General features: G+C 44.3%; 1 protein-coding gene across 1 annotated transcript in view; it reads left to right on the top strand.

The window, feature by feature from the left end:
* The window catches only part of Dlgap2 (DLG associated protein 2), a 133,536-nt gene that overhangs the window by 4,590 nt on the left and 112,268 nt on the right, over nt 1-16,678 (top strand). The window contains exon 3 of the mRNA XM_029480671.1: nt 476-541. Coding sequence (XP_029336531.1) covers nt 476-541 — 66 coding nt within the window. The remainder of the gene's footprint in view (nt 1-475; nt 542-16,678) is intronic.

Genomic DNA, 16,678 nt, shown 5'->3' on the forward strand with positions numbered 1-16,678 from the left:
GAATGAATTTACAGGTAGCATTAAAGCAGACACTGCAGAGTGAATGAACATGCAGGAATGGGGTGTGGATACAGTTGCAATCACTGGAGTGGGGGGTTCTCTTTCGGGGTGACTCAGACCCTTGGGACTGAACTGGTCCAGGGAAGCCAGGCCAACAATGGTCAGGACATCTCAGCAGCCTATACTGATGCTAACAGGATCAAATACACCCAGAGTAATACAGAGAAGCTAAGATGTGTTTGCAAATGCTGTCTCTGCGGGGACCTCAAAGAGGAATGGGGCACATGTGGGGTCTTGTGGTTGACAGAGAACATGGCAGCTGCTCAGAGGTTGTCCATACAGGACACAGAGCTTTGCGCACTGCCATGGGAAGAAACAGAAAAGTGTCTCTGTGTCTGTCAAGTGTCTCAGCCATGGGCAGAGACAGCAATTTCACCAGAGCTATAGTAAGCTTTTCTTCTCTTGTGTCTTGCAGAGGAGGAAGGAGGAGACTTGGCCCAGCCGGGCCTCAGCTTCCCGGGTCCAGCAGAAGAGGACATAGGTAAGGTGAAGTAGATGCCAGACGGTGGGGAGTTCTGGGATGCTGAGCACACCCAGAATGTGACAGCAGTGGGACATGAGAAGCCGTGCTGATGTTCTTACAAAACTGTAAAAACTCGTGAATCTCTTGTGAGGAAAGTGCTTCCTGTACCTTCATGTTGATGGGTTAAAGACATAAGAATGCAGAAGCCATGTGTAGATAAACCCCCTCTACCAACCCCAGGCTGGAAGGAAGCCAGCAGCTCCACTCTCTCCTGGATGTGGTTGATGCTTTGGGCCAGCTCAGTGCGGGCTGTGGTAGATGCTGGTTGGTTCATCAGGAACTCTCCTGTTGGAGAGCTAGTGTCACCTCCACCTCCCCAAGTGCTCAGGTTGGTCTCANGTAGGGCTATCACTTGGTGCCACTGCTGACACAAAGGCTGGCACCACTTTGGGTGGTTGGTCAGTTGGCAGGGAGTCATCCTTACACTCACCAGGGCACCCACCACTGCCAGGGCTGCGGTAAGTTGAGTAAACCCAATATTAAATGTTAATCAGATAAGGAGCCCCTGTGTGGCTCTGGGCTCTGTTCCACTGCATACTCTACTTGCAAACCTCAGGGTCAGGTGCTCTCTGAAGATGACACCAAGTCACAGATTGTTACAATACACAGAGAGGTCATGCATGGGGTTAGCCCCAACTTGTTTCATTTTGTTTGTGTGACAGTTTCATACTACAGCCCAGGCTAGCCTCAANCACACAGCAGTCCTCCTACCCCAAGCTCCAGAGTGCTGGGATTTACAGACTTGAGCTACGACACCCAACCTACACAAATCTTTCAATGGAGAGAGATTTCTCTTGGTTTTCTTCAGACCACCACACATAAGGACTATGTTGCTTGTCTGACTGGCATAAAGTAATACTAGATACTCAAGGAACCCTCTTTGCATGAGCTAAGGCTTATTTTAAAGAAAGCTCTGTCCCTTCCACATTCTGAAACAGCTTGATTTTCGATTTAAACTTGGTCTAGAATGGGTGCCCAAGTCTGCAACAGCCTGCGAGCTCACAGTGGCTGTCGTCTCCAGAGTCGGCCAGCAGAACGTCAGATACACAGTTTTTCTCATTGAGACCAAAAGTGGCAATTGTGGCAGCAATTCCATTTTTCCTCCATGACAGACAAAGCAGGTGGGAATTCCCCCCAAAGGGCCTGTTTCCCCGGCAGCAGGAGCTTGTGACTTGGTGCATTGGCCTCCAGGGACAGGTATGGATGCAGAACATCAAGAACCCTGGTCTCAGTACAGGAACCTAGCTAGCGTATAGATCTCAGGAAAGCCAGGANCTGGTGCTTGCCTTGGCTGTGGAGAGCTAGCTTATTCCTGAGTCACAGAGAGGATGACAGGGGCTGAAGCTGGGGTTGATGTCATACTGAGAGAGGTACANGGGTTGGCCTGCACTTCGTGATGTCAGAGATGGAGCAGGATTAACCAGTTCTTCTCATCGTCATTGTAGAGTTTAGGGCATGGTATACTCACAGGATGCAGCCACCGACACCCCTGTGTGTCTACAGAGCTTGNCACTCATCCCTAACTGAAACTGCGGCCCCTCCAATAGCCCCACCATCCGATTCTCTGTTTCTATGGATTGGCCTACACTGAGAACTTTAATGAGTGCAATCAAACTGAGTTTGTCTTTCAGCGACAGAGCACGATGCCTTCAAGGTTATTCTGTGTTATCACATGGTAGGATTTCATATCTAGAGCCACAGTGTCTGAACTATACCAGGTCCCTCTGCTCATCCATCAAGGGCCATGTCGCTGTCTCGATGGTTGGGCTGCTGGGCACAGGACTGTAGGAACACAGTGTGACACTCTACTCCTATGTGCACATATGGTATGGCTGCACCACATGCTAAGCCAAAGTTCACTATTCTGAGACTCTACCCTGCTGTCTGGGGATAAGAATGAGAAGGGGCAGTCCGTTCTGGAAGCTTTGAGGACAAAGAAACAGAAGGGTGTGGGGACTGCTGATTTCCAAGTACTTCCAGGGTTCCCATTTGAAGTGAGGTAAAGGGCAGGGGTCATAAGTTTAGGAAAAGCACCAGTGGGTTCTCTGTAGGTCTGGAGGAAGAGAAAGAATACATCCTTAGGGNGTGCCNGTGTAGCTCTGGCAGGCTCTGAGAAGAAGCAGATACTCAGGGAGCCCCTCTTTGAAGCACCAGAGCCTAACTACATCCGGCTTCTGTCCCTGTGTGTGCTGGTTAGGTTTTGTCAACTTGACAGAAGTTAAAGTTATTTTGGGAAGACAAACCTCATTTGGGGAAATGCCTCCTTCAGATTGTCTGTGGGGGAGTCTGGAAGTTATNTTCCTGATAATGATTGATGTGGAAGAACCCAGCTCACCGCAAGCAGTCTTACGGCTGGGCTGGTGGTCTTGGGTTGTATAAGATAGCAGTCTGAGCAAGCCATCCTCATTGAGCCAGTGAGCAGTCATTCCTCTATGGCTTCTTGAGTTCTCGAGTCTAGGTTTCTACTTTAAGTTGCTGTCCTGACATCCTTCTGTGGTGGACTGTGTTGTGGAAGTGTAGGCCAAATTAACCCTTTCCTTCCCCAGGTTTCTTTTGGTCATGGCGTTCAATCCTAACAACCACCTAACCTAACTAAGAAACCTAACTAAGGTAGAAATTGGTACTATATTTGTGGGATATTGCTGTGACAGACATGACTATGTTTTAGGGAGGGTTATAGAAGGACATTGGTACTTCAGGCTAGAAAAGCTATTGAGTGATCAGAGCTCAATAGGTTATTGCAGGAACTTATAATGCAGTAGTATAGTTAGTGGAAGCCTGGCTTGTACANTTTCCAAGAGAAGTATGAGAGGCCCCTAAATACTCTATTGAGGCTGTTAAATATTTTGGATTAAGAATCTGTGATTCTGGTTATCTGGAGTTGAAGAATTGGCTGATTAACAAGAGTCCATAATCATTAAAGTGAAACCGTTGGTTTTGGGGACAATGAATAGTGGTCAGCTGAGGCTAAGGAACCAACTGTGATTTAGAAAATACAAGCATCAGTGAGGTGAAGTCTTCTGGTAAGTGTTTCCTCTGAGTCACCACAGAGGAGCTGTGGCTCGGCAGTGGCCAAGGATGTANCACATATTGGGAGCCCAATTTGGTAATATGTGTCAGTTTCCCAGGTAATGCTGGCTTTGAAGGCACGAAGGACTCATGAAGAGCAACTGAGACTTGTCAGCCATGGTGAGAGAGGCCAATGGAGAAGGTGTAGCCTCAGTTGCAGTAGAANCTCCAGGATTGAAAGGGTCTTGGAGAGAAGTTGAGACCTGGTACCATGTCTCAGGGTTAGCATCCCTGAAGAGAGGTCAGGAGAGGCTGCTGGGAAAGTTAAAGCCCAGTTACAGTGGCAGGCCAAGCATTTGGAGATGCTAGATCCATGGGATGCCTTCCAAAGACAACATCGTGGAATGGAGCTTACTTGAGCCTAGGAGACAACCTGTGTGTGCTGTGGTTTGCAGAACTAGAGAAGTAGAGTTGCCCAGGCCCTTGGGAGCCCAGAGGACCCTGGGTGGATTCCATATGCCAAGCAGTGAGTTGTTTACATGGTGGGTTTAGCCTTTGCTTTGATTTGTTTGCAACGCTGTGTTCATTCTCTCCTCTAGAGTAGGAGCTGCCTTAACTTGGTTTTGATTTTACCGGAGCCCACAGTTGAGAGACTTTGGATATTTTAGAGAGGTTTTTTTTTTAAGTGTTTGAATTTTTGGAGACTATGTGATTTTTGGAGACTATGTGATTTTTTAAAAGTTAGGATGTGTTTCATCTTGTGATAGTGCTATAACAGATTAGGAATAGACCAGAAAGCGAAGGTTGTGGCTTAATAAGTGATATGTTTGTGTATCAGTTTGACAGGAGCTCACTTGTGCTGTCCAGTTGGGTTTTGGTTTGTTTTAATGGTTTGTTTGTTTGTTTGTTTGAGAAAATGCCTCCATCAGATTGTCTGTGAGCAAGTCAGTAGTGCATTTTTTTAAAATTAATGACTAATGACAAGTGATTGCTGTGAGTACTGTCACATGTACCCATGGGCAGCTGGGCCTGAGTTGTATAGGAAAGTGGACTAAGCCACCCATGAGGAGGGCAGGCCAGTGATCAGTGAGCCTCCATGGCTTCTGCTTTGGTTCCTGCCTCCACATCCCGGCTTGGAGTCCTGCCTTGACTTCTTCCATGCTGGACTGTGACACAGGAATATAAGACAAACCGCTGCCTTCACGGGTTGCTTTTGGTCCTGGTGTTCTATCATAAGGACAGAAACCTACCTAAGACACCACAGCTGGGAACCCCTGAACCTGGTGCCCTGCTGCCTTTGATGGGCAATGCCTGGGGCTTGGTATCTCTGGAAATTCCCCTACTTGTCTCTATTGCTAAAGGAAAACCTGTGTTTGTTTTTGCATTGCTTGTTAATTTCCTTGCTTTCTTAAGTGAGCATTGAAAGCTAGGAATTGTGTACATTGTAGCATATGATGTGACTATCAATATACACTTAAGTTGAGTGATAATTAAATCAAGACCATTAACCTATCACCTCACATACTTGCATGTTTTCTGTTGTGAGGAAATTAAGAGCTAATCTTGTATACAGTCTGTTGCTATAGTTACTGTCAAGAGGATGCGTTATCTTCCACCAGCATCTTCCTACTCTCTACCCAGCCCCTGGTGGCCACATTCTGCCCTCAACTCCCAAGGCCAACCTTAAAGTTACCACATTTGTGTGGGGTCAGGAGGTACTTGTTCTCTGCCTGGTTTAGTTTATTTTACATGATCCTCTGGGCTATTCTACAAGGNCACTAATGGCAGGACTCNTGTCTTTGTCAAGGCTGAATAGTATTCCACTGCAGATATGTGTCCCATTTTGTGGGTTCTCTCGTCTATTGATGGGCACTGGGTTATTTCTATTCCTTGGCTATTGTGAACAGTGTTGTGATATTTCCTTTGGAGGGATACCCAGGAATGTTGTGCTGGATACCCATCGCACGAGATAATAATAGAGACCTGCCATTAGGTGCTTTCAGGCAAGAATACTCTAATCAACTGGAGAAAAAACCAACCCTAATATTTTCTTGTGGGTTATGTTAGTAAAGGTTGGTTTGTAGAAATCAGATATTACACCCTTGTCTGAATAAGTGTCTCTTCCATTTTTGATCATCTGAGCTCTCCTATGCTTGTGTATGACATATAATCCTGTGATGAGANCCACAGGGGTCAGGAAGATAGAGGTGTCTACAGCATTTACCTCCAGAACTGGTAACAGGGACTAATGGGGNTCATTCCCAATGGCCACAAGGAGGAAACTTGCTCTTCCCAGAAAAATTCATCTCTAGGGAAGATGCTCTTTGGTGGTTAATCTGCTCTGTCAGCTTGCCTGGCTCTGAGATCCTGGAGGAGACGTGTGTCTGAGTGTGACTATAAGACTGTACTGCCCCATGTTCCATTATCCAAGACTGAATAAAAAGGAAGAAAGGCAGAGAAAGAGAGAGCACTGAGCAACAGCTCTCTGCTTCCTGACTGGGGATTTGGTGTGAGCAGCTGCCTTACACTCTTGCAATGCTTTCCCCACCATATGGACGGTCACTCCAAACTGTGAGCCAAAATCAATCAATCCTTTCTTCCTTCATTTGCTTCTGTGACACATTTTTTTTTTCAAAATAATATGAAAACTAACTAATATGCCCTCGGGTATTAAGCTGATCTCTCAGTAATTTTTGTGAGGTTTGGTTTATTTTATAAGGTGTTATAGTTGCTCTTCCTCACATGTTGAATCAACCAACCACAGCTGGACAGTGTTTGAAAGCATTTCTTCTGTGCTGAACACATGCAGGCTCCTTGTCATTTCCCTATAACAATACACACAGCAGCTCTGTGCTTGGTGTTTACGTGGCATGTCCTACTTTGAGCCTGAATATTCTTGATGGGTATTCTCATCCTCCATTATGTGGAAGGTCNTTCTGCTTCTAAAAGTGATGTTNCCTCATTTTCTGGGATGTTATGTTGAGCTGTAGGGGGTTTGTGGTTTGCTCAAATTTATGTGGAGCAAGGTAAAAATTTATAGTTTGCATTTGTAGGTTATTTGCAATCTAAAATAAAAAAAAGTGTTGGGAAATGTAAGAGTCCTAAGATCATCCTACATATGAGACATAACACAGGGTGAGGTCTTTCTTACATTACAACTTTGAAATACATTAATATAACACCTCCTGCTACTGAGATCCTATACTAGGGCAAGCATACACACTGTGAAATTTTCAGGGCAGAGTAGATGGCTCAGTTGTTAAGGGCTCACTGCCTAGGTGTGGGAACTGGGGTTTAGATACCCAGAACCCATGTAAATACTGGAAGCGTATGGTGGTCTTCCTGTAAATCTAACCTTAGAAGGCAGAAACAGAAGATCCCAGAGCAAGCTGGCTAGCAAAACAAGCTAGAGGCAAGCTCTGGTTTTGCTTCAAAGACTGTCTCATTGAGTAAGATGGATGCATAATCAATGATAACTCTCAGCATCTATCTTGCACCTCCAGATGCCTACAACACACATGAAAATAGAGAAAAAGACTTCTCCATACAATGAGACCTTACACAGCTTCATCTTAATATATCATANTCAGTGCAAGAACGTCCCACAGTAATAAGGATACTTTCCTTTTCTAACAAGAATACCCTCCTAGACATTTGTATCAGTGTTCTTTTATAAGCAGAGATAGGTATCTNTGATGGGAAGCATTAACTGTCAAATTGACAAAGTCTAGGATCACCTTAGAGATGGGCTCTGGGATGTTATCTTGGGTTAATTGACTTGGGAAAATATGCCCACTGTGGGTAACACCATTCTCTAGATGGGGTCTTGGACTGTGTGAGTGGAGAAAGGGGGTGTGGCAAAATATACACGCATCACTGTCTCTTTCCTGATCAGGGATGCCTCATGTCCATCTGNTCTAGTCCCACTCCCTGCTACCTCTGCTTCCTCACATTATTGACTGTAACTTGACCTAAGAGCCAAAATAAAGTATTCTTTCTTTGAGTTGTTATTTTCAGGTAACAAAGTAACAAAGATCATAGTAACAAAGACGGTATTCACATAGCTTTGTGACATTTTTAAATGTTCACACTTGTTTTTCCCTTCAGTTTCTAGTGGAAATAGTGGAGCGCCTTGGAGTGCTGTCCTTCTGTAAAGAAGAGGACTACCCTCTTTAGAGCCCCCACTTAGCCTCTGGCTCAGCAGCTGAGCACCCCTAGTTCTGCCTCACATAGCCCTGCCCCACTTCCTCANTCTCCAAGTTTGCAGAAGGCATCCTGAGACTGTCCCTCCTCCATATGTGATATGGGTCAAAATATTGTCAACTGCCACAGGAAAGGACTGAAAAGCTAGCCTCTGGGAAGGTTCCTTTGGGTAATTCAAGGGAACTTATTTTCATTATTCCATTTTATTTTAATGTTTAAATTTTCAACTTTTTTTTTTAACAATAGATTCTTGCTGAGTAGTCCAAGCTGGCCTCAAACTTATAGCAATCCTCTGTCTCAATCTCCCAAGTGCTAGCATGCCAGACATGAACCGTCATAAACACGTCATAATTCCAATTTAAATGTTGCTTCCCGTGCAAACAAATCAAAATAAAATTTAGAGCCAGGGATACTGAGTGCTTCTGGGGGTCGAGGGGGTGAGGTGTTCATAGACTGGCGCTCTGCTATNAAGTGTCTATTTCCAGCTGTGCCAAGCCTAGACCCTTGCCAGGATGGTGCTTGGGACTCCCTTTGGCACTCAGGGCCCCTCTTTGGTACCTTCCCTCATGCCTAAGTTATGGAGTGGGTGTGGCAATGTAAAAGACAAAGACTGACAGCCCAGTGTAATAGAGGATGTGTAAGGAAAGCTAGTGCATAGCCAAGGCTGGGAAAGAAAAGATACCCAGCAACATGGCCAGAAACCAAGCTAGAGCTGAGGGCCCAGGAAGATACAGGAAGGAAACAAAGGCAGTTGCAGGCATGGCTGGCTTTCTGGAAGCCATGGTGTTGCTGGAAGCTACTAAGCCTGTGCAGATAGATAGGCTCTCGGAGCTGGGTCTGAGAAGAAGGGTCTCCTGTGGGCAGTGGCTTGATGTGGGGATGGATGCAAGAACTCTACTTACACACCTGTAGTCACAGTAGGTAAGTCATCTCAGGGTTCCACCTGGGAGCACTGAAGACTGAGTTCAGGACAAAACAACACTGGGTATGGCATGGCACTGACTGCTGGACTCACTTTCTGAAGAGGTCCGGAGAGACCACAAAGGGCTGCACTCTGAAGGAGGTCATGTTATCACCAGGACTAGAGCAGGTGGCTTATGTGCACACCAGACCCTGGAGACAGATGACAGAAGGGATAGGCCAAGAGGAAGANATGAGTCAGGACTCCTTGGGAGCACCAGCCAGATGCTGTTTTCAACCTCAGACTCCTGCAAAAGGATAGAAAAGAGAAAGCCCAGTGCTTCTACTACAAAGCTGCAAGTTCTTGTGGCATGTGCTCAGTCTGCAAGGTGCCAGGTATTACAGGTCTCCAATTTGTGATTTATTTGTTTTATTAGACTTTAATAAAACATGGAGAGTGTTGTTTCTCTTTTCAGGTCCTAACTAGGTTTTGGAGCTCACATTTGTTTGTATAGCCCATTAGTTATCGTAAACTGCAGGTTCTTATTTCCAAGGAAACTGTCAGTAAAAGAAAAGACAATACTACCAGAGAGTGCATACTCTAGGGACTCCCCCTCCCTCTGAGATGAGCAAGTTTGCCTGGTTAGCATGTCAAGTGCTCTCTGCCTGACATTGACTTCCTTTCTCACGTGACTCTGGGGCTCACTTGCACGTTAATCTCAGCTTTGAACACCAGGCATGGGTACCTCTGCATGTATTTTTGAGCACTGGCCATACCACCTGAACTGTAGATAGGTAGAAATGTGCTTCCTGCATTCACCCTGCCCATGGAAAGGCATCCTCTCAAACAAAGCAAGAAATGCACAGACTCCTGCAGTTTGTCCCTTGACCACCATGATGCACACATATACTAAATAAATAGNAAAGCAAGTAGACCATAGGGCAAGGTATGGCTCACTGCCACCATATCTACCACCACTGTTGCACTGTGACTAGATGATGTCACTAGCAATAGCTGCAAGCAGAGCTGCAGGAATAAAATGTAGACCACAGTGCAGGGAAGATGCCTCCCGTCTTGCTTGCTTATGTCATCCCAGAACATGATTTCAATGATAACTGAGACCCTTTGCAAACTGCAACATCTGAACACCCAGATTCCAATGCCTCGTGCATTTTTCTATCTGGAATAGCCTCTGGAACTAGGGCTTGGCTTTGCAAATAAGTCATCAGTGGGCTACCGTGATAGGAGTTTTCAAAACTAAGCCCTGATTTGTGCAAGGTATTGGCTCTCTAGGTGGAAACAGAGGGAACTGAGCAGGCCTTTCCTCAGAGTGAGGAGCTGCTTAATGACGTACAGGACAGTATCTGTGCACGGTGAGACTGGCCTCCCGACCTAAGAAAGCGTCACTACAGGAAGAGGAAGTTAGGACTAGCTGTCAAATCCTTGACTTCCAGGAAACTACAGTTGTGGGAAAGAAAAGCAGCAGATGCTCTGTTGTGGATTAGAGTCTGGGGGATTCCACCAGCATTGATGTTTCTGTGCTTCCCTGAAAGAGGTGGCAGGAGGGCTTCTGAACACCCTACATCATCCAGGGACCGCGGGTCGGCACATTCCATCCCAGGCATGCCTGTGAGTGAGCAAGTGAGTGTCTGCCACCCATAAGACAGTATGAGACTGCAGGGTAAAAGTCTAGGGATTTGTCTAGGTCGTTAATGGATGAGTGACTGACTATTCCAGGTCTGAGCCAAGAGAGACCAGCTGGGAACTTCCAGTACCCATTTTTTCTAGCGTCCAGCTTATAAACAACATCCACTCCATTTGCCACCTGGTATTGAAATCAGGTGTTATCTAATTTAATTTTTAAAATGTGCATGGAAAAAAAAACACAGTACCAACATGCCCGCAATANATATGTTTTCATGCTAAATCAATGTGACATGCATCTGTGAGCTGACATCCTTAACTGTGCTGTATAAATCCCTCAGTGTTTCCTCTGAAGCCATTAGTTGGCTCAGCTTAAAACCTGCCCCCATGGTGGAAGCATGCACACTTTCACTGTAATTGTGAAACCAAAAAGTCAATTTCCTTAGTAAGAAACCAGCTTCCTTGGAAATGAGAACTTATGATAAGTTATAATGCTCTGTGGACAAATGTGAGCCCCCAAACCTAGTTGGGAACTGAGAGGAGAAAACACTTGTCCCCAAGTTGTATTAAAGTATAGCAAAAGACATGACTATTTATCATAGGAGGGACACCAGTTAACCAGCTCTAGGTAGCACTGATGAGACGTTTAACTCACCGTCATTTAGAAGGCCCTTGGATCAGAGTTGACTGAGTCAGATGAAAGGCAGAGGCTTGAGGTCCCTCCCTGTTGCCTATCTCGTCTCTGTCTCCCTGGAAAAGTAGTAGAGGAGACTCCTGGACCTGAGGTCACCTGCTCATGCTGCAAAGATCCCATGAATCCCGNAAACTCGGTGACATCNGAGGAGAGGAAGCTGAGCTCAATGCAAACACTTCAAACAAAAAAGAAAAGACTTTAAAATGACTCACGAACTTTATAACCACCATGGCAACATGACTCAACTTGTTCCTNTTGCACAATTTTCCAAACAGGAGACTCTCCAGTTAAATAGAGACATGCGTCTTAGCAGAGTATCTTAACTAGGGTTTTACCTAAAAAGGCATCATGACCAAGGCAACTCTTTAATGTTAAGGAGAACACTTAATTAGAGCTGGCTTACAGTTTNAGAGAATTTAGCCTATTATCATCATGGTGGGAAGCATGGCAGCATGCAGGCAGGCTTGGTGCTGCTGGAGGAACCAAGGTTTCTTGATCTGAAGGCAGCAGAAGGGAACTGGATTCCACCTGGGCATAGATGGAGCATGTGTGTGGGACCTCAAAACCCTGACTCCACAGTGATACACCTACTCCAACAAGGCCACACCTCCTGATAGTGCCACTCCCTATGGGCCAACATTCAGACACATGAGTCTGTGAGTGCCAGACCTATTTAAACCACCAGATGCTGGGGTGGGCATGCTTCAGTCATGAACACAGGGTGCTTCTGTACCACCCTGAAGCTTCCCCAATTAAAGCCTAGCATAGAGCACTGAACCCCANTCTCCAAACCCTGGAGTTGTCCTGTGAATTCCATACACTCACAGGCGAAGCCACAGTTTGCAGCAACCTGAACCAACAGGGAACGCCCTTGGGTTATTAAAAACATAGAAACTGGCCTANGCCCAGAAATTGATTTACTGATAATTCTGAAATGTCTGAATTCAAATGCCTGAATACTTTTTTGTGCATGAAGAGACCTCATCAAGTTCTAGTGCTTTCTGAAAATTAATTGGACCAATGCATGGCTGTTTTTAACATTCTGTGGTTAAAAACTCAAAATTCGGATTCCGAGTATGGGTTCTCAGGGAGCCTGAACCTGGAGAATGTGTATCTGGGATTCAAGTACTGCAGTCTTATATCTTCTTGGAACATATACCTTGGCCTCTCAGTGACCTAGTGGGGTGCATAAGTTGGTCCAGGGACACACAGTCCAAACCATGGGGAAATCACAAAAACAAGATCTATATACTTCAGCGACATTAGAGGGAGACAGGTGGAAACTGTTCTTTACCCTGTGAGTCTCACAGTTCANCCCTGGCATTCTCTACCACAGGAGAAGCGAGTCTCCAGAGGCAGGTGTGGGCTAGAAGTAATTAGGTAAAATTTCTGAACCTAAAGAACAAGGCAACCAAAGCATACAATCTCATTTAAAGGCAAACTCGTCAGATCAACGACAGAGCTTTCTCTTTAAAAAATGTAAAAGCCAGGAGGGCATGGAATGATTCTCTTCAAGANCTAAAATATTTAACTGCCAGCCGAGATGACTATACCCAGCAAAACTAGTTTTCAAATAAAAGGGAAAACCAAGGCATTCTATAACAAACACAAGCTAAAGAAATCCATGACCACTATGCTAGCACTGCAGAAAATATTTAAAGGAGCACTGCAAAGAAAACAGAAAACAGCAGGAGAATATATAGGAAGAATAATGCTTCCCAGAAAACTGGAGACGCAAGTGGGTATTAGGAAACAAATATTACCAAATAAGAGAAATAAGTGTGTGTGTGTGTGTGTGTGTGTGTGTGTGTGTATGCATGTACAAAGCCAGAGGTTAACAGCATATATCTTCCTGTCTTCCTTTATCACCCTGCACCTTTTTGTGAGACAGGAACTCTCACTGGACCTAGAGCTCTTGGCCTCAACTAGACTGGATGGCCCATACCACCACCATCACCACCATCACCACCGCCACCACCACCACCAGCTCCCTATGATCCACATGTCTCAGATGCTAAGACCTATGCTGGGGTAACAAGTGTGTAACAGCATGCCTAGATGTTAGGTGAGGATCCAGCCTCGGAACCTCATGCTCACACACAGCCAGCACTTCACCCAGTGAGTCATCTTCCCAGTTTGGCACTCACCTTTAGTAGTAACCCTAGGCATTCATGATCTCAGTTTCCTCATGAAGAGATACAGACTAGCAGCCTGTGTTATACAGCAAGAACACAGAGTAAGAGCTGCCCCAGTCCCACACCTACCCTATGAAGCCACAATTAGCACAATTTCCAAACTTCATAAAGACATAAACAACAAGTAGTGTCCTTGTAAATATAGATGCAACATTTTAATAAAATACTAGCAAAATGAATTCAAGAACATTTTTCAAGATTTTAATATTTTTATTTTTTAATTAAAATAGATCATTTTAAACATTATACGTTGTGATCAAATTGGACTTGTTCCAGGAATGCAAGGGTAGTTCAACAAATGAACATCAATAAATGCAGTATTAAACGAAATCGAGAACTCAAATCACACAGTCATCTCCATAGATTCCAAAAATGCCTCTGACAAGATTTAACATCCCTTCAATGATAGACACCCTGAAATCTCAGAATAGAGCAATCATAATGAAATATATCAAAGGAGAATATTTCGTAAACCTGTAACAAATCTTATATTGAATGGGGAAATTTGAAAGAGTTTTCTCTAAAAGCAGATGTGAGGGATATTTGTGCGTTGTCTTCAATATTCTTAGGGAATATAGTGCTTGAAATGCTATCCACAGTGGTGAGGCAGGAAAACTTAATTGCAAATAGGAATGGACTGATTAAAATTATCCCGTTTAGCAGGTGAGATGGTTGTATACCTAAACGATCATAAAGATTCCTCCAGATTTACATTGGATATTCTGGGGGAGGGGGAAGCCTTCAGCAAAATAAACTGAGATGCATCAAATACTCTTTCAGTACCTAACAACCAATTCAATGAGAGAGAGCTCAGGAAAGCAGGTCATTTATAACAATCCCTCATAGACATGACAAAGTAGCCTAGGAATACCCCTAAAGACAGAAGACATCTATAAAGAAAATGTGTAAAGCAGTGAGGAAATAAAATTGAAGATCACAGCATAATGTGGATAATCCTTCACGTTCCTGGATAAGCATAACGAATGTGAAAATGGCTTGTTATTGAAAAACACCTATAGATTTAAGGCAATCCCCATCAAAACTTGACTAAAANTTTTAACAAAATAATTAGCCCGAAAGTTTCTCCAGAAGCACAAAAGCAAACGGCCTTAAAGAGAAAGAGCAAGGTGAGGGTGTCATAATACCCAACATCAGATTGTATTACAGAAACAAAGACAAACGCAGCCGAGCACTGCACACAGCATATACATGAACCAATGNCATAACATCAAGGACCCAAAGCAAATGGTACTGGGAGAATGGAGCCCCAGGAGAGAACTAGGACTCCAGCCCTGCCCTCCCCACTGTCATAAATCAAGCCAAGGGACATCAAAGACCTTAATGGAAGACCTAAACTCTGAGGTGTTAGAAGAAACACTTCAAAGGATAAGGCAAACCCTTCCTGAGTTGAACTCTTAGTCCCTTAAGATAAAGTAACACAACAATGGCAAATGGCATCACGTCAAACAGAAACGCTTTTGACAGCCTAGGACACAGTGAGATACAATCTGGACACTGGTAGAAATCGTTGTCAACTATTCATCTAGGGGCTAATATCCACAATATATAAAGAACTCAAAAACTTAAATAAAAAAGAAATAATTTAATCGTCATCAAAAGGAGAAATACAAATTGCTGATCAATAAATGAAAACCTGTGCAACACCTTCAGCTGTCAAGAACTGCAGGTCAAAATAAAATTAAGATTCTATCTTACCTGCCCGCACTGCTAAAATTAAGATCAGTGTACAGACTTGCCAGTTACTGTGTGCTCTTAAAAACTTGTTGATAATTCCCACTGAGGTTAAGAGAAAGGGAGACTGACATGGAATGGGTTGCTTGCTTGTGTCCTCTTGTAATAAACAAGTTGCTGGTGTGTGTGTGTGTGTGTGTGTGTGTGTGTGTGTGTGTGTGTGTGAGATATCATGTTGGCTCAGCATACTTAATTGCTATGTTAAGGAGTTTATAATTAGTTTAATAAATACTGTCCAAATGATGCTTTTGTTGTTTATAATTGGTTAGTTTAGCTTAAATATTATACTTGTTAAGAAAATAATTGCTTTGTTGATCATAAAAGTAGGGGTAAGTATTTTTTGTTCCCATCATAAAATATGAACATAATATTGATTTTTCCTTTAATTCAGTTTAATTTAATATGAAATTATTTCCAACAATAAAAATAACAACAACAACAAAACAAACAAACAAAAGAATGTAGAATAAGAAATCCTCCTGAGGAAGTCAGGGGGAAGGATTCTTGTAGACCACTGAAGGGAATCAATATAGACATCTATCACAAAACTAAAGCTAGATCTGCAGTAATACCCAGCTAACCCAGTTCTGGATATATGCCCAAAGGAGTCAAAGTCAGGCAGTAGTGCCTGCACACCCCACTGACTGTGCACTGCTCATTGTGCCCACAGCGGCTGTAAACCNACAGCCATCAAGTGAATGTGGATTCCTGTGTAGTAGTCACACTAAGGCCCAAGAGTCTCTATCTGTAGGTGTTCTTGGTCACCCACAGGGTGTCAAGAAAAGGCATTTGCATTACAGTGTCTGTGCTGGTTCTCAGAGAGATGTTCCTGGGCACCAAGGGATGCAGACTGCACGGTGAGACCCCTGCGAAGGCAGCCAAGGGTCAAGTGCAATGAAACAGAGTGCAACCATTGTCTGGANGGTGGTGAATGACCTCACAGAGGAGGAACAAGGAGGTAGGTGTGGCTTCTCCCTGATGAGCAGCTGAACCATGGCAGGAGTGAGTGGCCAAAGTGTCTTCCTTTTACTTGATGGGAAAAGAGATGAAGGCAAGGATAACCACCGAGGCTTCNTGGGCAGAGTGAGGAAGTGAGGTACTGCAGTCAACACAAGCATGCACACATGCATATGTTGGAATGCACTTAGGTACACATAGACATGCAGGCACACACATGAGCACATTTACAGATGCATATATGTGTGAGTATGCATGCATGCACACCACCACATACATACACAAATAATTGAATGTGTAGATGTGCATTCACACATGTATTCACATCCATACATATAAACATGCATGCACAGAGGCACACACACACTAACTTCTTGGTCAAATCCCTGTTCCTATCTACCCAGTGGTATAATGGGCTTTGCATTGATTCCACCTTTAGCATTCAACAAAGGCCAGGCCTTGTTTCAAGATTCAGTTTAAAGAAGGCAGGAAGANGCATAACTGGCACATGTCAGGCCCCACCTTTTCTACCTGATCCTCATACTCTCAGCAGTCAAGTTATTTTTAAAACACTTTGATCAAAAGGACCAGAAGCCTCCCCAACCTGTTCCTACTCCAACTTCAGCAAGATGCGGTGTGACCTGAGCAGGAACAGCCATAGGCCTTGAGGGGTGGCAACTGGAACAGAGCCGATATGGCCACAGGACATCTGTAGAGCAGCTCCCAGGACAGGAGCCAGG

The sequence above is a fragment of the Mus caroli genome, chromosome 8, assembly GCF_900094665.2.
Source record: "Mus caroli chromosome 8, CAROLI_EIJ_v1.1, whole genome shotgun sequence".
Lineage (NCBI taxonomy): Eukaryota > Metazoa > Chordata > Mammalia > Rodentia > Muridae > Mus > Mus caroli.